This window comes from Bidens hawaiensis, unplaced genomic scaffold, assembly GCF_021521415.1.
Source record: "Bidens hawaiensis isolate Kalapana, Puna unplaced genomic scaffold, B.hawaiensis_p1.1 tig00032115_1, whole genome shotgun sequence".
NCBI classification, from domain to species: Eukaryota; Viridiplantae; Streptophyta; class Magnoliopsida; order Asterales; family Asteraceae; genus Bidens; species Bidens hawaiensis.
In genome coordinates, this window is record NW_027495452.1 from 88,179 (window position 1) to 110,131 (window position 21,953).

Consider the following 21,953-nt stretch of genomic DNA (forward strand, 5'->3'; position numbering starts at 1 on the left):
ATTCCTAGCCATATATTTGAATATGATGAGTGATTCTTAGATATTTTCGTTGTTGTTGTTATTATCAAATATAGATGTGTGTATGTATATAACTTAACATCAAATTAAACGGTCTTTGATCTACTGGTGTTAATGTGTTGATAAAGTTTCATTTTTTCAAATTATGAGTTTAAAACTTAAAAGTCATTTGATTGTCAAAATAGAGGTTTGGATCAAATATAAATATAATTAACGTGCTAATTGTGAGAATCAAATAGAGTTTTTATATATACATGTAGATGATTATGTAATTACATCATAGAGTAATTACATAATTACCCTAACTGTATATATAATTGTTCTACTTAATTCTCACAAGTAACACATTAATTTTATGTATATGTTACATTTCCCTGTAAAAAAATGTAAATTTGAAATTACAGTTTAGAGAAAAATGAGTAGCGGTTATTTAAAAATGTATATAACCTAACACCATTATTTGTGTAGGTTCATCTTCAATTTTATTGTTTTTCGTTATTTATTTATCATCAATTCCTTTATCAAGTTATATTAATTCTCTATCATCAATTTGTTTTAACTTTATCATCAAATGTGTATTAAAAAAAACAACTAATATATGCAAATGGCATTCAAGTATGTATCTTTTTTCATATAGTCACGTATAAAAATTATCATGTATGTTTGTTTCTGGACCATGTGTAATGACAGAAAATTATATTAAGCTTTTATTTTCTAAAATTGTTTTCTTTTTTCTTTTGAACAGCTCAAATTATATCCTAAAATTGTTACCCTTAAGACAATTCAGTGTTACATGTTTTTACAGGAATTTATATTTAATATAAACGCCTTTATATGCACACTAATATAACTTAATTAAGAACGTTGATTACGTATATCATTATTGAAACTAGAAGAAAAAAAATTGATAATGTGAACTGGAGTAATTAGCATAGAAATTGAGATCCATTGAAACTTGGGTTAATACGTGTGTGTTTCTCCAACATAAGTTTCAGGCTCTTCATGTTAAGTCAAATTAGATTATGGGCATGTTCCTTCCACGTTGAGAAAGCAACATAAACCGACCAAGAATGTTTTTAGTCCAATATCAATGTACTACAAACTATTTTAAGTCCAACCATGTATATCTATCTTAGACACATAAGAAATTTTGCAATGATCATATATTCAACTTAAATGTCTGTACCATCATCATAAATATTTTGAAAGGTACCACATGGACGGTTCAAATTTAAAAGACAAAATAGACTTTAAAAACAAGGCTTTACTATTTTTGTGTTATCTAATTGGAATTTGCTTGCCCAAACAAAATAAAATAAAGTATAAAAGAATTTAGTTGCCGAAACTTCTATACTACAACTATACCTCTACAATCATGAAATAAGAACTCCTTTCAGTGTTTCAAGTTAGGGTGTGTTTGGGATGCCTTATTCAAGTTCAAAAGGACTTCTTGTAAAAAGGACTTTTAACATATGATTTTTTGAAAAGAAGTTTTCAAAAAAAGTGTTTGGATTAACTTTTAAGCAATAAGTCAATAAGTTGTTGTAGGTCCTGATAAATGATCGAGACTGGTGCGGTATAAATGTTGGCCTTACAGTTGTTTTAAAAAAAATGTTGAATTACCTTATTAATGTAAAATGACAAAAAAAATGACATTTTTAAGTTGTTTTTTTTTTAATAAAAATGTTTAGGATTGTAGTTGAGAAGGGTCTAACGGGTAATACTCATCTTCGCCAAACTCAAAAGTTCATAAAGTTGGAATTCCTTAACTTTTCAAAAACCTCATTTTTACACTATCTAAGAAGTTAAAATCTAAAAGAACTTATGGGTTACCAAACACCTTTCTATTAACTTCTACCAAAAGTTAAAATTGCCAAAAGGAGGTTTCAATAAGGAATCTCAAACACCACCTTAATAACTGAAAAAGTATATGTTTCATGTTGGCACCAGAAATTTCCATCTGCGTGCAAAAGATGATTCGTAGCTTTTGAACTTCGCATAGCAGAGAAAACATTATTCAAGTAGGATATATTATGCATTTTATTTAGAGTAAAACCGGAGACACAAGCAAACGTTCATACACATTCAAGATAATGAATTTTACAACAGCAATCTTTTCACCTAAAATCCCTTAAATCTTACACTAGCAAAGAATTTGAACCCACTACCTCACATATGTGAGGGGCACCATACCTATAAACCGAGAAGATGAATTACTAGTTATTACCCAATTTTTCTTCTCTTACTGAATAAAATGTTCTTTTATTAACTGTTATTTTAGATAGCAAAAGTCAAAATTTTTAGTAATCAAATTTTATTTGTTCAACCACTAGCAATAACCATATGATAATGTTGGTTGATTATAACTCATAATTAGTCATAAACTCCATATCATTAAAAAACACTCTTGTCACCAAAAAACAAAGGAATAATATGTTGTTAGAACTCAAAAAACTGGTTTCAAACAGGTATCTTATCAGCAGCTGCAACCCTCTTGTAAAACTATTTACACTGTTTTAACTTTATCATCATCTTCTTTAGTTCTTCAACAAAAGGGGGTCTTCCACAACTTTATCTTCATTATGAGAAAAGATGTCAACAGGTGCAGTTGTGAACCCCAACTTGCTATGTTTTGATGTTTTTTCATGATCAAGATATATCACTATCACGGATATATCATCATGAAAATGGCGCCGTATGCCCCGTTCTATTTTCATTATATCCTTGTATCTCAACTCCCGTTTCTTTGTCGCCTCGCGAATTGCTGCACCCACCAATCTTTTCGCTATTCCCTGAAATGACAAGACGCGTTTATATTATTATAAAGGGTATGAAACCGTTTATATGACTGTAACTTAGGGGTGTGCAGAGGTCGTTTTGGCCCAAAGCTGTAACCAGAAGCCAACTTTCAGTTAACCAGAGAATGATAACCAAAACGGTTATGGTTAATCAGTTAAGAATGTTGGTTTGGTTCAGTTAACCGTGAACAAGATTTAGTCTTGAAATGTTTGGGCCACCCTAAAATGGCGCAAAATATATAATCAGGCCTAAATGTTTGAGCTTCTATTTTTTTTAGACACTATATAAATTTTTTATTACACATTTGGACTCGAATTATTGAATTTGTATATATTACTTAGCATTCGGTTATACGTAATAGGTCAGTTCAGTTAACCATGAATTTACTAAAACTTTGTTCAGGTCGGAGTTGTCGGTTATGGAATTATAGATAACCAGAACTAGCCAACTAATTTCGGTTTTCAAATAAACATTAAACCAATCCACCGGTTTTTGGTTAGGGTTGGTTATATCGGTTCGGTTTCATTGGTTGTGTCGGTTAATTCGGTTTTACAAGAAGGCGACTTACGGCTCTTGGATTTTTGTAAACAATATCAACAGCTGCTTCATCACTCAAATGCTCCCAAAGTCCATCGGAAGCAAATATCAAAAACAAGTCTTGGGGTTTAAGTTTCCTTGATATGATGGAAGGTTCGGCGGTTAATACGGGTTTTTTCAAAGGAATCTGGTGCCCGAATTGCATAAGACGTGGGTCCCGGTGAAACTCGGGTTTCTTCAAGTAGAAGTCACCTATAGATCTTGATACCTAAAAGGGAAAAATAAAGGTCATGTTATATAGAAAGTAACATGAGGATAAGATCGAACAAACATATCATATCATATCATATCTAGAACCATGAAATGTGACATCTTTATGTTTCTTTCATGCATGGAATACTTGCCACAATAACTTCTTCAACTGCATGAGATAATGGCACAAAGTGGAACATGTGATTCTTGAAAAAGTAGGTCAGGCATCATCCTTTTTGGAGGACTTAGATCAAAGGTGCCATAATGATTCTCAAGAAAGCAAAAAGAAAATGGACAAAAATAATTGAGAATAAGATGCCACAATTTAATAAAGAATTTTGGTGTGCAGAATAATCATCTTTACAGAAAGCAAAGGCGAAAAAGATCCAAAAATCAGAAGTGAACTGGAAACTGAAATGTAACGTGCCTATTTTTATAAATGTTATACATATCTTGTTAAGTAACATGTGTGCACATTGATGACTAGGACACCTAATTTCTACAAATGCAACACAACATGTAATTGTCTCAATCAAAACTTCACTTTTGCAGGATGAAAAGAATATGCTAACCGATACAGGTTTAATGTCATAATCAAACATGACAAACTCAGGCCCATAGTTAGATTTTTTCAGCGTCATTCAAAAATCATCATATCATAACTGCAGATAATAACTGTTAAGCATTGATCATACTGTAAACTGAGTTCATATATCAAAATACCTGAATTATGCCTTTGATTCTCCAAACTCCTCTGCAGTAAATAACAACAGCTGAATCATCAGGATGTTGTGCTTCAACCTCCTTCCTCACCTCTTCATACGAAACATTATGATCACGAGACAACCGCTCTGCAACAACTCTAGATTTTCCTCCATCTGAACGTTTCTGACCTAGCACTACACGAGAGTCACCAAGGTTAGCAACATGCAATTCACCATCAGAGATTGCACCAACAAGACAGCATGATCCAACTGATGCGATTTGAGGTTTAATCGGCATTTGATGCTTCACAAACTGAAAGAACTTCTCCTCAGTAGCATTAAACGCCTTCTTTATAACATCTGCAGATATACCTCCTTGTTCACTTGCATACTCTACAAACACATAATCAAAGATAAATTGTAAATTTGTGATCTTCAACTTTCTAACCTAACAAAATAGCACAAATCAAGAAATCAACATTTGATTTCATCAAAATCTCCTTGTTCACTTGCATACTCTGCAAACACATAATCACGCATACAGTTGTAAAACTGTGAAAATTCAACTTACTAACCTAACAAAATTTCAGAAATTCAAAAAATCAACATTCAATTTTATGATTTGATAAAAAATCTCCTTGTCCGGCTGCATACTCTGCTAACACGTAATCACATATAGAACTGTGAAATCGTCAAATTCAACTTACTAACCTAACAAAACTGCACAAATCATAAAAATCAACATTCAGTTTCATCAAAATATACTCGTTCGGTTGCGTACTCTGCAAGCACATAATAACACATAAGTGTGAAATTCAACTTTCTAAGTTCTAACCTAACAAAATTGCACAAATCAAGATTCAATTTCATAAAACTCAACAAAATCAAGTGTTCAATTGGTTTAAAATTACTATAAAATTCAACTATCTAACCTAACAAAATCACACAAATCAAACAATTCAACATTCAATTTCATCAAAATTAAGCCTTCAATTCCACATTAGAAGCACCTAGGGTTTAAAATCACTATATAATTCAACTATGTAAGCATTCAAACCCACACAAATCACATTTAATTTCAAAAAACAATCAGCTAGGGTTTAAAATAAACAAAACACTTACTGTGAATAAACGGAAAGAGGTTAGTATTAACAAACCGCGAAGCCTCCGGTCCACCATGACCATCATAAACACCAACGTACGTGGCAGACGGCGAAGTGTAGACCTGGCTCTGGTCTTCCAGATTAGAATTAGCCTGAACGACTGCAATTGAGAAGTCACCGGAGGAATGAGGCTTCAAGTCGTTGTGCCAAAGCAACACGTCGCCGCTACGGCGGCCTATACACCTCTCCAACGGCTTAACACACATACGCAGCATATTGATTATTAATTAATTAATTTAGGGCAAATGTTGAATGAGAATGAGAGAGAAAGGTGGTTTTAATTTGTATGGGATGAAAAGTGAGAATTGAGAAATTGCGTGTTGAGTGATGTAAAGAAAGAAGACGATTAACACGCTACCGTTTTACAACTAGATGTTCAAACCGTGTTACATACGTTTGACTTTTTTATTCATGTTCACATTCACTTTTTACTGTTTTGTGACTTTGTCAATAATTAGATTTTGAATTTTGATACATGAATATTTAGGTTTGTAATAGAATATATAAAGTGCTCAAGCCTGTTTATACTGGGTCGAAATCGAATTCGATCTATAAAGTTTAAACAAATCGATATTGAGTAGTTAATGATAAGACGTCTTCTCTTTTTTCCTTTATTTTCTTTAATAGTATTGTAGCTTGTCTTTTTTTGAATTAGAATTTTCGACTTTGGAAAGAAAGTAGCGCTTACTGGCTGCTATATCGTTAGATATGTAAAAATAAAAAATGATCGATTTTATATTAGTGTCACACAATAACAAAGTAACTTCAAATTTTGAAGAAACATAAGCTTGAGATTTTATTTGTTAACATCGGCCAGATTAAGGAGTCTTAATCGTATTAGGAATGACAGGCTTTGGAGTGTAGAATGAATTATAAAACTGACATGACATGTGTATATATATGTGTCAAAAATATCAACTTAAATATATACATTAAAAACATGTCATATGAACACGACCATGTAACTGTTTTATCTAAACGAGACACACGGATTGGTGGTTGTAAACATTTTCAGGTTGTGAACTTGCTGTAAACAAGTTAGTTGGGTCGTATTTGCAGGTTGTGGTAAATGGTTTAAAAGGGTTTATAGGTTGGCGTGAATACTTTTTTTAAAATGGGTTGATTGGTTGATCAACTTAACTAAAAGGGTTGATGTTTTAAAAATATTTTTTTAGTTTCTAATAAATCGACGGCTAACCTATTTAACTAAGCTGGTTGATGAATTATTTTATTTAAATAAATGTGTTAAACAGGTCAACCTAATATGTTTATTAGACGGGGGAAAATGATGACTCATATTCTAGTTATTTGTATCTATACTTTCTAATAAAAAACTACAAGTTTTGTCACTTGTCACTCATCCATTAAACCTCACCCTTTTTAACAAATTTATAAAAGTAAAATAATAGTTATCATTCTTAAAATTTGTTAATTTAATATTTACTTCTTATTTTCTTTTTCAAACATTTGATATTTACAATCATCTTTTACTTTAAAATTATTGTACAACGAATGAATTAATAGTGTTTAACGGGTTTATTGTTTCTTGTATACTGATTATTTGCTAAACATTGTATTTTCAAGAACTACTCATGTAGTACACGAGCCTCAAACTAGTAATTTTATTGTTATTAAATTGTCACATGTTGTAAAACTTAGGGGGTGTTTAGGATTGCTTATTTTCACTAACTTATAAACTTTTGGAAAAGTAATAAGGTGTTTGGGATTGCTTATATTGTGAGAGGAAAAATTCAACAAGTTACACTTTTGCAACTTATTAATTTAATAAAAAATATAAGGAGGTAAAATAAAGAATCCCAAACACCCCCTTATTTAAAAAACTTATTTAAATTATCAATAAATATTCAATGATTCATACACAAGATGATAATAATGCCACATGCGATGTTGTGTACATTAAGCAACGGTTTATTTAAATTCCCGGGTCAACTTCGTCCGGTTGGGTTATAACATGTACTCCAAATCTTTGTTTGTGGCAAAAACATAAAATACATGCGACTTGCAACGACCGACCAACGGAGACCATTTCAAAGTCTAAACATACCTACCACCGAATAAAACGTTCTTTTTTCCACTACTTATATTATTTAATTGGAAATATGATTTGAAAATTAAATTGATTCGAGGCTACGTAACATTTTGATAAGACAGTTTTATATTTTAATTGTTATTTACAATATGCTGCAAATTTTAAAAAATATAAAAAAAAATACTTTCCTTAGATTTAGGTTCAAGTTGCTCACAGATAAAAATATTTTTATTTCAGTTTCGCCATTTGATAGTATATCAATGTGTTTGATGTGGGAATAGATTATGATAAAAAAATACGATTTATATCTTAATTAAAGATTTTAGCAAAGTAAACCCTTCCAGAAGCCGATAGACTTATGGTCCTTTTCTATATTATACCTTCTCTGGTATGCACGGCATATATCAAATAAAAATAATGAAAACTATATTCAGTTTAATTATTATAAATTTATAGTATGCGCTGTGGTAATATCCTAATGAAGTGTAACAAAGGTGTCTAACATTACAACAATGTATGTTTGTTTGGCATGAAGTAATAAAAGAGATGTGGGGTTAAAAATTTGAAATGCACGCTAAAATGAAACGGGTCATTAACATTTTATTGTCATATTTTATTAATCTAGTGGAATGAAATGAACTATTACATTGTGTTGATTGTTAAGCTGCAAAATATGAAGAAATGAAATACAAATAACAAAAATATCTCTTACTAAAAATAAAGAAAAATACTAAATAAAAAATTGTAATGGTGGTAGTGATAGTGGCGGCAGTGACGGTGGTGTTGGTTGTGATGCCGCGGTGGAGATGATGATGATCAGATGGTGGGGGCGGAAGTTATAGTGGTCAGGTTGTAACGGTGATGGAGGTGGTGGTGATGGCGGGGTTCGTGGTGTGGCTAGGTGGTCAAGTCGAGAGTAGGTTAACGGGTCAATACAAAATTCGCATCCATTCTCATTAATGGGTCAATACAAAATTCGCATCCATTCTCATTCGTTAATGTAAAGCTAATGGGTTAAAAATTAATTGGACAAAAATGGGTTAATTTATATCCATTAACTTGTATTGATTGGCATCCCATAAAAAGAGTAGGTTATTGGGCCAAATGAAAGCTGAAGAATTTAGATAAGCCCATAAAGGTCTATTGGAGATTCTAGAATCAAGAGAAAAAAAAAACTAGTGTTCAAATTCGACATCCTTAGATAATGAATTTTACTATTACAATTCAAATATGAAATTTCATATGTACGAGTGTTGGATTGTATCCGAATTCTATAAGAAAATTTATTTCATATTTTTTGAATTTCTTTTATGGAGTAATTTTGAAAAATAAATATTTAGTAATTTTCAAAGGAATTTTTTTCGATATTGAAAATTTATCTGAAATATTCGAAATTTCTAATAACATATTTGGAAATCCAAGTTTTCGAATATTTCGGATTCAGAATATTTGCACACCCTAGACTACGCTAAAAAGGGGAGTTGACGGAATTTATTGATTAGGAATTATATCAAGGTAGTCCAAAATCATGAGTCGTGCAAGCAGCTTGCTCGTCAGGGCGTGCGCATGGGTCATTGTGCAAGACACTAGTCGTTAGGGCCTTAGGGGTGTTTTGTAGGCAACACAGGCTAATCTGATGAAGTTTTAAGCAGGTTAAAAAGAAATAATGATGACGAGCAGGCCCGAAACCTACATGGTCAGCGTTATAACCTGAGAACATAAACTCATGATTCCAAACCACTCTACCTATGCCTATATCTACTATCGAGTTAACACGTTACAATCATTCGTTTTGGACTTTTGGTGCAACTAATTCGACATACGGATTATGGTACTTCACCTAATAGTCAGCTTCTTTCCCCTTGGGTGATCATGGCTATGAACCACGGGCTTCATCTTCTTTCTTCCACGTCTGCACTCACTCACTATTCCAAACCTTTAACATGACTGTTGATATTTCATGAAATCTGATCATCATACACGAGCTGAGATTGATTTAGATGTCGATCTTCATACGGGACCCAAGATTACTCCGGCTATTGATCTTCATACGCGAATTATGATAAAAGATTTCACGTATCTTATAAGTTATAACTATGTGGGAAATCGTTCTCACACGACTACATAACTAGCAGAATAAAAAAGATGAACTACTTCCGTGATGTTCTTTTATATATAACCTTCTAAATTTAGTACAACTGACATGCTATTACAACTATTCCTTCACCAGGTATTACAAACACCACAAAGATCTCTGTTTACTTCACTCAAATCTCAAAACACAAAACTAAACTTATGTTACCTACAATCATACAAACAACTCTGCATCTAAGTTAGAATACATCATACTCAACAACCAGGTTTATTACTAGTTACAACTATGTCTTTCCTACAGTTTGGGCAGGCACCACATACCTCAGTCCATGGTAACAAACAGCAGGAATGAAATCTATGCATGCAAACCAAGTTTATAAGTTCATCACCATCTTCAAAACCTTCAAGACAGATACTGCACTCCCTTGATGCACTTGAAGTTTCATCGTTTCCTTCTTTAAAAACCGTCATTTGTAAACTGTTCAATTCTTGTTTAGAAAGTCCAGGAGGAAGCATCTTTGTCATTGATGACATTGGCAGATTATTATACGAAAATTCATCCTGATGATTGCTGATTGAAGACCTAATGCTTTCCCTGCAAATTGTGTATCATGTTTGAACATGAATTTAACTTAATTGTGTCTTAAACATGTCAACTTATTTAAGACACGAAACCTGTTAAGTTCAAACCAAAAATTGTTTTGACTATGTTTCATGCCATATTAACAGGTTCGTGTCAATGTGTCATAAATTGTCAGTGACAGACTGATCAGGAAAGATGATTCTGGATACCTGCTTTGTGATATATGAGCACCTCTCAATCTTTCAACAAGCCGTTCTCTAGCGAGTAACACAACTCCAGGAAGTCTATCGTTCTCAGTGGCTCCCCCTCGGCGTATGCTTCTGAAATCTTCTGAATTGATGATGCTACCGGATTGAGGTTGATTTACACCTTCGTCATGTTCCTGAGGATCACAAATTTTAGGTTATTAGAGAAACTGAAGTTAAAAAATGCCGAGTTTGTGGAAGCTTGGGCTCGGTTTACGTGAAAGCATGCTTTGGGTTTAATAAAGATTGAAAACACGAGAGGTCTTTAGGCCGACTCTATATCTCTTTATTATGGCCCGTTTATGTTTTATTGTTCCCTAAGCTAAAACCCTAAACTACTCTATATATAGTGTATAATCCTTGTACTTGTAACCTCTCATCACGAATGTAAAGACTAAAGAGCATTTATAACAAAGTTCCTGGACTCAAGGACGCCAACATAGACCGAACCATGTAAATCCTTGTTAGGAATGTGTAGGTTACGGGTCACACCTTTTAAACCCGTGAAACCAGTTTACCAAAACCATTTAGAAGAATCGATAACTAAAAACTGGTTCAGGTCCAGTTTTGGTTTTCAGCATTAAAGGGGAAACGGTCCGGTCTGGGTATGTAACTGGTGGACCAAATAAGAACCGTGAAACCCGTGAAGCTTATTCATACACCTGCTATATTCTTCGTATAAGTTAACGTATGATCGGTGTTGTTCACGTGTCATCCATAAATAAGTAGAATCATAGAAGAATCCATGAGTTGTTTGTACAATATGAACTAAAATAACACTCAGATGATGATGTTGCAAACAATCAATAACCCGCGAACCCATTCCCACAAAAACCAGACCGACCCATTTGTAATAGGTCCGGTTCCGGTCTGGTGTCAATTTATTTTCTGCAGTCAGTGTGTGAGTGTTCGCATCCTAACAACCCCCCCCCCCTAGAATTAGCTGAACCTCATGTATACCTACCTACCAACCATAACTAACTCGGATACAGTTTTAATCAGTTGTTATAAAACGATTACAAATTTACAATCAAGTTTTGCTTTTTACTGTAAACTGTTAAATCAAATACGAATAATTAAAAATAAAATATTAATTAATTTGATTATTAAATAAAAGAAGTATTGGGAGTACCGGGAGGTGATGGCGGTGGGACCGGCCCTGTCGGTTGTTGCGGTGGTGATGGCGGCGGTCGGCGGTGGCACGGCGGAATGAGTTAAAGTCAGGCGGGGTTGAATCTAGGTGGGTATCGTTAACGGCGTCGTTTCGGGAAGTGAAACGTATTCTCCTGGTGTGAAATAGCTTCGACATTCATTCAATTGGATCCACTGATTAGAACTGGGTTTGCATCAATCAGATGATTTGAATTGAATTCAAGTGAAATGAAAATTTGTTGAAATTGGTAAAGGCGATTTGAAAAGAGAGTGTCACGTCACGTGTTGTAAGAAGAAAACTAGATTTATTAGTTTTTGGATTTGGATTACTTGACCCAACTGCCCCTACCAATTTAGAGATGCACAAAAAAAAAACCGAATTCAGAACCGGACCTGAAATAAAAACCCGAAACCGGTTTTTCTAATATCCGGGGTTTTTAATACCCGACCTTACCCGTAGGGTACGGATATGATATGCATTTCGGTACTAAAACCCGAACCCGACCCAATTTGTACCCGGTAATACCCGAACTGGTTCCATACCCGAAACCCGGTTTTTCCAATACCCGAAACCGGGTATTTCAAATACCCGATGCAAACCCTAAAAATACCTTAAAAATACCCGAAAAAGATCCCAAATAAGTGAAACCTTTTAAAAAATCCAATCTATAACTGATAAATACCCGAAAAAACCCATAAATATGGTTTTTTCAATCCCCGAAAATAGGGTATTCAAATACCCGGTTTTATACCCGACCCGAACCCGATGCATAGGGTATGGTTTTTAGAGACAGTAACCGGACCCGAGCCCTATCCGGTTATTGGCAATACCCGATTCCATTCTCTCACCCCGGGTATTTGAAAACCCGATTTATAGACGTCTACAATACCAGATACAATTTATACAAATACAGGATAACGTGGCCGTGGATTTGAAAATAGGCCTGGGGCCTGATGCATTCTAAAAGCCCGTATGTTTATGACAACATGATCTAAATATTTATATGGGCCTGGGTTCTTATAATCTGATCTATATATCTTCTAAACAACTTAAGAGGTAAAAATACTGGTTAACAGGTTTTTGGAATATTGGTTATTAACCAAAACCGGTATTGTCAACAACCAGTTATGGTTTCTAGTGGAAAACACTTAACCTATGTACCGATTAGGTTCGGTTAAAAACCAGGTTATTAACCTTATTAACACTACGTTATAAGCGTATTGTTTTTAAGCGGCTTTTCTTTACCAGTTATGTGTGAAAATTTCTAATTAATCCATAATCTATGGTTAATATCGGTTACAAACCGGTTTATACTACAGAAGTTTATAATTTATTTTGATTCTAGATCGGTTTCGATGCAGTTAACTAGTTAATAATTGCACATGTACTAGCAACACTATTAATTTTTATTTTGGTAAATACTCCTAATGTTTTTTTTTTTTGCCAACATCAGTTTGGGTTGAAACCGTGTCGGTTAGTAGGGTCATTCCCGAGAAAGAATTACGGTGTTGGAGGTGAGTAAAAGAAATGGGACTAAATATAAGCTCATAAGCTCAATAACTCGTGTATAACTTAGATAATTGTGATAAAAAAGTCAGTTTCATATATAACAAACATGAAAACTAGACATTCGAGATATGAAAATTTAATACTAAAATCAAACTAGATAAACCTCGCCGCACTGCGGCAGAACAACAAAATGAATTTGCTCGGTATCGTTTAAGTTCATTACGGCTTCAATACTAAATTAAAAGCGATTACGCTTGTTTCGGTACCGGAAATAAAATATGGTTACATACTTTCATAAAAAAACATTAAACAAAACAAACTGTTAAACCCGGGTGTTGCGTCGGGGAGTTGACTCCTCGGTTGGTTTCAGTTTGGTTGAGATTTAAATTCTAACATAACTAAGCAAAAAAAAAACATGAAAAAAAACGTTACCGTACATTAAACAAACACTTTCAAAAAACATAATGTAACAAAGGAGGTTAGAACCTGTGCAAGCAACCAGATGGAAAGTGTTTGGCGTGTTGCATCAAAGCCACCAGACCAACATTCCTCAACTATTAATGTTTTGGTCTTTTGGAATTATTTGATTTAAGCAATAGGTGCAATCTAAAAGTCAATATAAAAAGGCAAACTGTGGCACTGGCATTTTGTTTGTTATCTTATGCATAATGTTAATTGGCTATTGATAGGGTTATTCACAATCAGATCTGAGCTGACCTACGCCAGCATAGTTTCGATTGAAATCACAACCGAGCCAGATCAAGCGGCTCGAATACACCGAGTTAAAAACATATAGTCGAGCTTGGCTTGACTCGATGTGGCAAGAATTTTCTCACCAGGGGGAATTGAAGGATTTATTTGCACTGACGATGTAAGACAACCTTTTAAAAAGGAATCAATAAAAGAAAATAACAATTAGACACAAAAAATTAAAATGCACAGCTACCGGGTCTCAAACTTGAGACACTCGCAATCTCTTGAGATGGTTATTCCAATTGCACTAAGAAAAATTTGTTATATCATAAATAAATGTAGAAATTAAATATATTATTTTAAATATATATATCTATACTATCTTAAAATACATATAGCAAGGACAGAATAGTAATTTACACAAAACTCTTAAAATTAAGAGTTTACAAGAGTTAAAGCCTAGGATATAACTATTCTTTGTGTTTGAGTTTCAGATCCAGGGTTTCTATGAAATCCCGCTAATATCCCACTAGCCAATATACTCATACCTCTTTGGCATATTGATTCAAAATTCAAAATCCGTATCCCAAATGAAATCTTATGTGGTAAATCCCGCTCACAACTCTTCTTTCTTCTCTTACCAGGCGAATTTTACTCCTTTCAATCTATGGCCACTGGTCTTTAAATGGCGAGCAATGGAGATGGTGATATTAAATCATTGTCTCTTAGCTCTCTGGTATGTTCTCCCTCTTTTGATTACTTAGATTTGAGTGTCAATATGGGTTTTAAATGTGATGTTGTTTTGTTTTTGGTAATCCTCTCTGCAATACCAACTAACCAAATCGAAGACAATAAACAAGCTAGGCTTCAATTTTTGGCTCCCATTCACGATTCAAATATTCAATTTTCTGATTAACAGCTTCAAGATTCAAATTCAGTACTTCAGGTTTGTTTTTGTATATTCATTAAAGAAATCATAGTTAAATTTTTTAGAACAAAACGCTATTGATGACAATTGAGGTTTGATTTATCACTAGGTTACTGACCCGTGTACGACACGGGTGGAAATATAGAAATCGTCTAACAAACACGTTTAATATGAAAGGACAACATAATTTATAATATGTTTTTTTGGGACGACAACATGATATTTAGTTGTAAATAAGACTGGAACGAAAAAAATGATTGTCTAACATAAAGGTAAACCAAAATAACATTCAAAGTGCAATATTTAGAACCATAATCAAAAGTTGAAAATATAAAATTCATAAACTACAAAATACTTTCTTATAAACCTTATTTGTTGTTTTATTTGTAAGTTTGCTTTCCATGTCTAATATAAGTATTTTAACACTGTCACTACTCTTAACTCTTGATAAAGCGTTTCTCATGTATATGTCAACTCCTGCTAGAGACTGATCTTGACTTTTATTAATGATCATAGCAAAACAATCTGCAACTGGAAACTACATTCTTTTCAATTTAAACGGAAGTTTCTTTTAATCTTAGTGAAGCCTTCCTAACAATCAACACCATGTTCTCACCAAGATAAATATCATACTTTGGAATATAAGCCTAACCTTACTAACATAAACCTAAATTCAGTTACAAAATTAGCATTTTAAGTTTGTCTTACTATTTATAAGGCTACATATAATTGGTCATGTGTAAAAGCGAGGTAGTATATGCTAACTCTTGTTAGAGACTGACCTTAACTTTTGTTGATGGTTATTGCAAACAAACTACAACGGGAAACTATCTTCTCTTAAATTTAAACAGAAGTTTCTTATCTAAAGGCGTTATACTTGTACCCACCCGATGCACGGGTATTTTACGGTAATAATATGAAGAAAAAAAATGTATTTCTCATAATTATTGATAAAATTAAAAAAAAAAAGTGTCAACAAAAGTACAAACTTTTAAGTTAACAAAAAATGAGCCCCAATAGTAAAACAAACATAAAAACGATGAAAACTATTACTGATAAAGCCCTAAAATGTGAGATTGTCTCTTTCTGACTTTCTGTTACAAAGGGATATGGTAACCAAAATATATGCAGTATAAAGTAACACTTTAATACATTGGTTTATGAATTTTTAACTTTTCATTATTTAGTAGTTTATATGTTGTAACAAAACAAATAAAAAATTAAAGAGAACTTAAATATGACTATAAAATAATATCTTGAGTAAATTTTCCATGCCATCCTCTATGAATTTGTAAAACTGAAAAATTATATTAGAAACAATTTAGCTAAGATGGTTATGAAAACTGTAACATCCTAAAATTTATAATGTTGAATAAAGGAAGTTATGTTTAGTGATTTTGCGTAATTAATTAATATCGGGTAAGGAGCGGATCATGGACTTGGATTAATTGAGATGGGTTAAATGAGAATGGGCCTTAGGTCCATGGGATTTAAGGGATATAAATACCCCCTAAACCCAAAAATATCTTTCATTCGATCACTTTTCTAACACACTCCAAAACACACACACACCACACAACTTCGCTGCCGGCCGAGGGAAGAACCGGGCAGATCCGAGAGAGAGAGAGAGAGCGATTAGTTGTGATAACAAGTAAACGAGATCCAAACAAGCTCAAAAAGGTATGATTCTTGATCTTTGAAGTTTAAAGATCCGAGCTTTATAGCGTAAATACGACCGAAAATGGTTGGGAAACGTAGTGGGTGATGTCGAACCATAACAAGGGTGTTAAAATTGCCCAAAATGCTGGACAGAAATCAAAGCCATGGCTGATCTGGGCAACTTCGCCTGCAACTGGGCAACTTCGCCTTCAAAGCGATAACTTCGCCTTCAAAGCGATAACTTCACCTTCAAAGCGATAACTTCGCCTGAGACCAAGTTCGCCTAATTGATAACTTCGCTTACGGCCAAGTTCGCCTAACTGGAAACTTCGCCTAAAGCCAAGTTCGCCTGATAACTTCGCCTAGAGCTAAGTTCGCCTGAGGTTTAACTTCGCCTAAAGCCAAGTTCGCCTGATAACTTCGCCTAAAGCTAAGTTCGCCTAAGGTTTAACTTCGCTTAAAGTCAAGTTCGTTTAGAAAATGAATTAAAAATCTAATGAAAAACGTGTTAAGACAGTTAATGGAAATAAAATTTTTCCAAGCTGACCTGGCAGCTCGACCCCAGCCAGGGGCTCTGCCCCTTGGACCCTGCTAGGGGTTGCCGCCCCTAGACCCCGCTGCCAGGGGCGCTGCCCCCGGACCCCCGTTCGTTGTGGGTCATATAAAGATAGAAATACATATTGAGAAGTGATAGTTAATTGATACGTATACTTGTTATACAGTCAGCCGTGCACAACTGAAGAAAGGGATTACGATTAACGGTGAACGTAACCGTGTTCATGTGAGTTTCTAGCCCCATTTATGTGTTATGTTTTCGGGGCTGTGTGCATACTTGATATGTTTGTTAATACGCTTATCCTAAGAGGTAAGTGTATGCCTTATGTGAATGATATGATATGTATGAATGATTGCTTGATGGTACGTGAACGATCTTCGGATATTGCACGTACTGTCAGGTTGTAACGCTATGTGTAAGGTAAGTATGATATGTATGCTTATGTGTATGAACGTGATAAAGTTAATAAAAGAAGGAAATGACGGTTGCATGGTTGTATGGTTACGAAAAGGGTACCGAGCCCTAATAATACTCGAGGTATGATGTATGGTTGTATGGTAACGAAGAGGGAATCGAACCCTACTAATATTCGAGAACTAGGGAACCGAACCCTACTAATATTCGAGGAAAGAGGGAAACCGAGCCCTAATAATACTCGTGAAAAGAGGGAAACCGAGACCTAATAATACTCGTGGAAAGAGGGTACCGAGCCCTAATAATACTCGAGGAAGGAGGGTACCGAGCCCTAAATACTCGAGGAAGGAGGGTACCGAGCCCTAATAATACTCGAGGAAGGAGGGTACCGAGCCCTAATAATACTCGAGGAATGTAGGGCGTAATGCTCTTTATAACGTAAGATATGAAGGTAAGTTAATACAAAAGAAAGAATGAAAGTATGAAAGTATGAAAGTAAGAAAGTATGAATGAAAGAATATAAGTTTATGTGTATTGTATAGTGTATGATTAACTAGAACTCACTCAGCGTAGCTGACTTTTAGTATGCACGCAGGTGAGTAGGATGAGGCGGCTTGCTTGAGGAGACACGTGGCATTGAACAAGAGTCTGGCATCTGAAGACTTATGATGTTTTAATTTTAATGCTTTAATGTTGAAAGACAAAGGATGGTTTGAGACAAGTTATGAATTATGTAATGTTTTATGAAAGTTTTATATTCCGCGTAAATGTTTTAATTAACTCTGATATTTAGAACTGTGTTTATGAGTAAATCCAACACGAAAGTAGGGCTACCGGTAACGGGGCCTTACAAAAACTATCAAATACAACAAATAAAAACAAAAAACCCCAAACAAAATGAACATAATCATATCTACATTATTATCCTAATAAACATCAAAACTTGTAATTGTTTCCAAGATAAATACACGAAAAGCAAAAACAAAATAAAAAGAAATATTTAATGCACCCAGCTGTCGCGACCATTCATATTACCAGTAAGCTCCATTTTGGCATTTGGGTTTCGGTTTCTTGTTCAAGTTGTGTTTCACCTTAAACCGACATGGCTTTAGTTCAAAAGTGTGTAAATGTGTACCTCTTATGGCTTTTTTTCCCGAATCGATGTCGCGTCCATTTAACCCAACGACCTATTAGAAGCCAACAATTCTGAAAACTCAACTTCATCGACGTCGCGCGGAAGTAGCACATGGTCATGTCATTGGCCCGCTCCATCACAACCAATGTAGAATACAAACCTAACCAATCACGGATACTAAGGGTAAGGAATCTAAAACTTAAAACCATTAGAATGATTTTTTAAAGTATATGAATTTTAGACAACATAAATAGTATATGTTCAAGTAATTAAATGACATATTTAACTTGTAATGTGATTCTATGATATTCTAGAATTATTATATTTCTAGTTTATTAGCAAGGAAATGGTAGAAAAAATATAGAAAAAAAATGAATCAGGCAGCTAAGCTATCAGTGAAGACCGAAGAAGTAGAGTGGTGCATCAAACATGCATATCAACTGCTTCATTAAAAAGATTAGGTCTTACATGGTTAGGGCTAAATCTAAAATACAGTAACAGCAAATGCTAATAGAACAATTATGTCTAACTTGAAACTTGCAATCAGCATGCTATATGTACGATGGTGTATTATTCAATTCACATATTAAGAACACCAAATAAAATTGTTGATAGCTTTGGTACAACAACTCACCATTCTAAATAGGCCTCCAAGATCATGCCTCTTTTTTCCAGAATGATATGATCATCATCACATAACACAAGGCGTTGATGATACCGACTCCATTTTGGCTATAACATGTTTAAGCCAATCCAAACTGATACTTTTAAAAACAACACGCTTTGACCGAATCAAAATTGATACTTTTTAAAATTGTTCCATTTTTGCCTTAACCAAAGTATGTTTTTTTTAATACGGGCCCATTTTGACCCGAACTAAATTGATACTTCTTTAAAGAGATTGTTCTGACCCAAACCAAACCAACTTACTGTTTTGACCCAAACCAAACCAACTTAATCCTTTTTAAAACCTGTAACATCCTAAAATATTATAATATTAAATAAAGGAAGATTTCGTTAAGTTGTCGAGCGTTAAATATTATTAGTTAGTCTTTAATAAAGAAAAAGGGTCTTGGACTTGGAGTAATTAAGATGGATAAAAAAAGAGTAATGGGCCTTATGTCCATGGGCTTTAAGGGATTTAAATACCCCTTAAACCATCCTAAAACCCTAAATCCTCATTCTTACCATCTTATTCTCTAACACACTCATAACACACACACACACCCTACACCACCTTACGGACGAGAGAGAAAGAGGGAAAGCGAGGTCGAGCGAACATTCGTTTTGGTGGATCTTGACTATTCGAGCCATACACGTGATTTATAGTTCATAAACAAGCTAGCCTAGGCCAAACGAAACGTAAAGGTATGATTTCGATCTTAAAGTTTATGTTTTTATAAACGGTTAGCCTTGAAACTTGAGTCTAGAATAGATCAGGTATGAATGAAACGTAAAGTTGTAAACTTGATGTTAGAGATGAACTTAACGAACTTACGGCTGCTATGGCTCGTTAGAAATAAACCTTTAAACCTAGTATTGAACGTTTTAATCTAAAGGTCCAAGCTTTACGCACTTTCGGGTCGTGTTTTACCCAAAAACGGCTAAAGGAATGTTTGCGAGAATTATTAGCATCTTATCGATATATTACACCTTGAAAACCGACTGATTACAGAGGTTTTGGGACGAGCCGTAGCTGCTGCTGGGTAACGTCGCCCACAGCAAGTTCGCCCAGCAAGTTCGCTAAGCATACAAGTTCGCCTACTGTGAACTTCGCCTGGTATAAGTTCGCTAAGCATGCAAGTTCGCCTACTGTGAACTTCGCCTAGTATAAGTTCGCTTGTATAAGTTCGCCAAAGCCAAGTTCGCCGAACACTAACCTCGCCGAATGTTAAGTTCGCCGAATATTAAGTTCGCCAAAAGTTAAGTTCGTTTAGAAAATAAATTAAAATCCTAGTGAAAAATGTATTAAGACAGTTAATGTAAATAAAATTTTTCAAATTTTTCAAATTTCCTGAGCTGTGCCCCTCAGCTCGACCCCAGCCAGGGGCTCTGCCCCTTGGACCCTGCTAGGGGCTGCCGCCCCTAGAACCCCGCTGCCAGGGGCGCTGCCCCCGGACCCCCGTTCATTGTGGGATTACAATAGACTAGAAACACGATATGGGTAGTGATAGTTAATTAATACATGTAATTATTATACAGTTAGTCGTGCACAGCTCAGGAAGGGGATAACGATTAACAGTGAACGCAACATGATCCAGGTGAGTTCTAACCCCATTTATGTGTTATGTTTTCGGGGCTGTGTGCATACTCAATATGTTTGTTAATACGCTTATCCTAAGAGATAAGTGTATGCCTTATGTGAATAATGTGAAATGTATGAATGATTGCTTGATGGTACGTGAACGATCTTCGGATATTGCACGTACTGTCAGGTTGTAACGCTATGTATAAGGTAAGTATGATATGTATGCTTGTGTGTATGAACGTGATAAAGTTAATAAAAGAAGGAAATGATGGTTGTATGGTTACGAAAAGGGTACCGATCCCTAATAATACTCGAGGTATGATGTATGGTTGTATGGTAACGAAGAAGGAATCGAACCCTACTAATATTCGAGAACTAGGGAACCGAACCCTACTAATATTCGAGGAAAGAGGGTACCGAGCCCTAATAATACTCGAGGAAGGAGGGTACCAAGCCCTAATAATACTCGAGGAAGGAGGGTACCGAGCCCTAATAATACTCGAGGAATGTAGGGCGTAATGCTCTTTATAACGTAAGATATGAAAGTAAGTTAGTATAAAAGAAAGTATGAAAGTATGAATGAAAGAATATAATTTTGTGTGTATTGTATAATGTATGATTAACTAGAACTCACTCAGCGTAGCTGACTTTTAGTATGCACGCAGGTGAGTAGGATGAGGCAGCTCGCTTGAGGAGACACGTGGCATTGAATAAGAGGCTGGCATCAGAAGGCTCAAGACGTGATATGTTTTAATTACTTTGTTTTTGAAAGACAAGTTGTTTGTTTAAGACAAGTTTTGGATTGTTACGAAATGTTTTATGAAAGTTTTTAATGTTCCTCGAATGTTTTAATTAACTCTGATATTTAGAACTGCGTTTATGAGTAAATCCAACACGAAAGTAGGGCTACCGGTAACGGGGCCTTACAAAACCGCCCTAATGTTTTGATAAAAACCAAATTGATACTTTTAAAAAAGGCATGTTTCGTTCCGAACCAAACTAATACCTTTTCTAAATGGCCCATTTTGACTCGAACTCATTTTGCTTACACCTGATGTAACATCTGCCCCGATCCGACCTGACCCAGGTACCCGTTTCTCTGACCCGATCTCTTTCTTTTATGATTTAATATTTATTTATACTTATATTTTACTTTTAATAATAATATATATTTTCCTTCCCGCCTCTTTCTCTCTCTTTCTTTCCGCCGTCC

The 21,953-nt window shown here is 34.6% G+C and overlaps 2 protein-coding genes across 2 annotated transcripts; both read right to left on the reverse strand.

Moving 5' to 3' along the window:
* Positions 1 to 2,400: 2,400 nt before the first annotated feature.
* On the reverse strand, positions 2,401 to 5,772 carry LOC143583063 (putative protein phosphatase 2C 63). The gene is made up of 4 exons (XM_077065481.1): positions 5,433 to 5,772; positions 4,330 to 4,703; positions 3,386 to 3,622; positions 2,401 to 2,810 (listed from the first exon to the last, which is right to left on the reverse strand). The coding sequence occupies exons 1-4, from the start codon at positions 5,686 to 5,688 to the stop codon at positions 2,556 to 2,558; spliced, it is 1,122 nt and encodes a 373-aa protein (XP_076921596.1). The 5' UTR covers positions 5,689 to 5,772; the 3' UTR covers positions 2,401 to 2,555.
* A 3,627-nt stretch (positions 5,773 to 9,399) lies between these two features.
* Positions 9,400 to 11,926, reverse strand: LOC143583065 (putative E3 ubiquitin-protein ligase RHY1A). The gene is made up of 3 exons (XM_077065483.1): positions 11,578 to 11,926; positions 10,410 to 10,582; positions 9,400 to 10,212 (listed from the first exon to the last, which is right to left on the reverse strand). The coding sequence occupies exons 1-3, from the start codon at positions 11,752 to 11,754 to the stop codon at positions 9,873 to 9,875; spliced, it is 690 nt and encodes a 229-aa protein (XP_076921598.1). The 5' UTR covers positions 11,755 to 11,926; the 3' UTR covers positions 9,400 to 9,872.
* Positions 11,927 to 21,953: the final 10,027 nt, after the last annotated feature.

Excerpts from the sequence above, each read along its gene's own strand:
- LOC143583063 (XM_077065481.1), bottom strand. The coding sequence starts at position 5,688 with ATGCTGCGTATGTGTGTTAAGCCGTTGGAGAGGTGTATAGGCCGCCGT. Across the intron at positions 4,704-5,432 it reads CCTCTTTCCGTTTATTCACA|AGTATGCAAGTGAACAAGGA; the intron begins GTAAGTGTTTTG and ends ATGTGTTTGTAG. Across the intron at positions 3,623-4,329 it reads GAATCAAAGGCATAATTCAG|GTATCAAGATCTATAGGTGA; the intron begins GTATTTTGATAT and ends TTTCCCTTTTAG.
- LOC143583065 (XM_077065483.1), bottom strand. The coding sequence starts at position 11,754 with ATGTCGAAGCTATTTCACACCAGGAGAATACGTTTCACTTCCCGAAAC. Across the intron at positions 10,583-11,577 it reads CCCACCGCCATCACCTCCCG|GAACATGACGAAGGTGTAAA; the intron begins GTACTCCCAATA and ends TGTGATCCTCAG. Across the intron at positions 10,213-10,409 it reads GCTCATATATCACAAAGCAG|GGAAAGCATTAGGTCTTCAA; the intron begins GTATCCAGAATC and ends CACAATTTGCAG.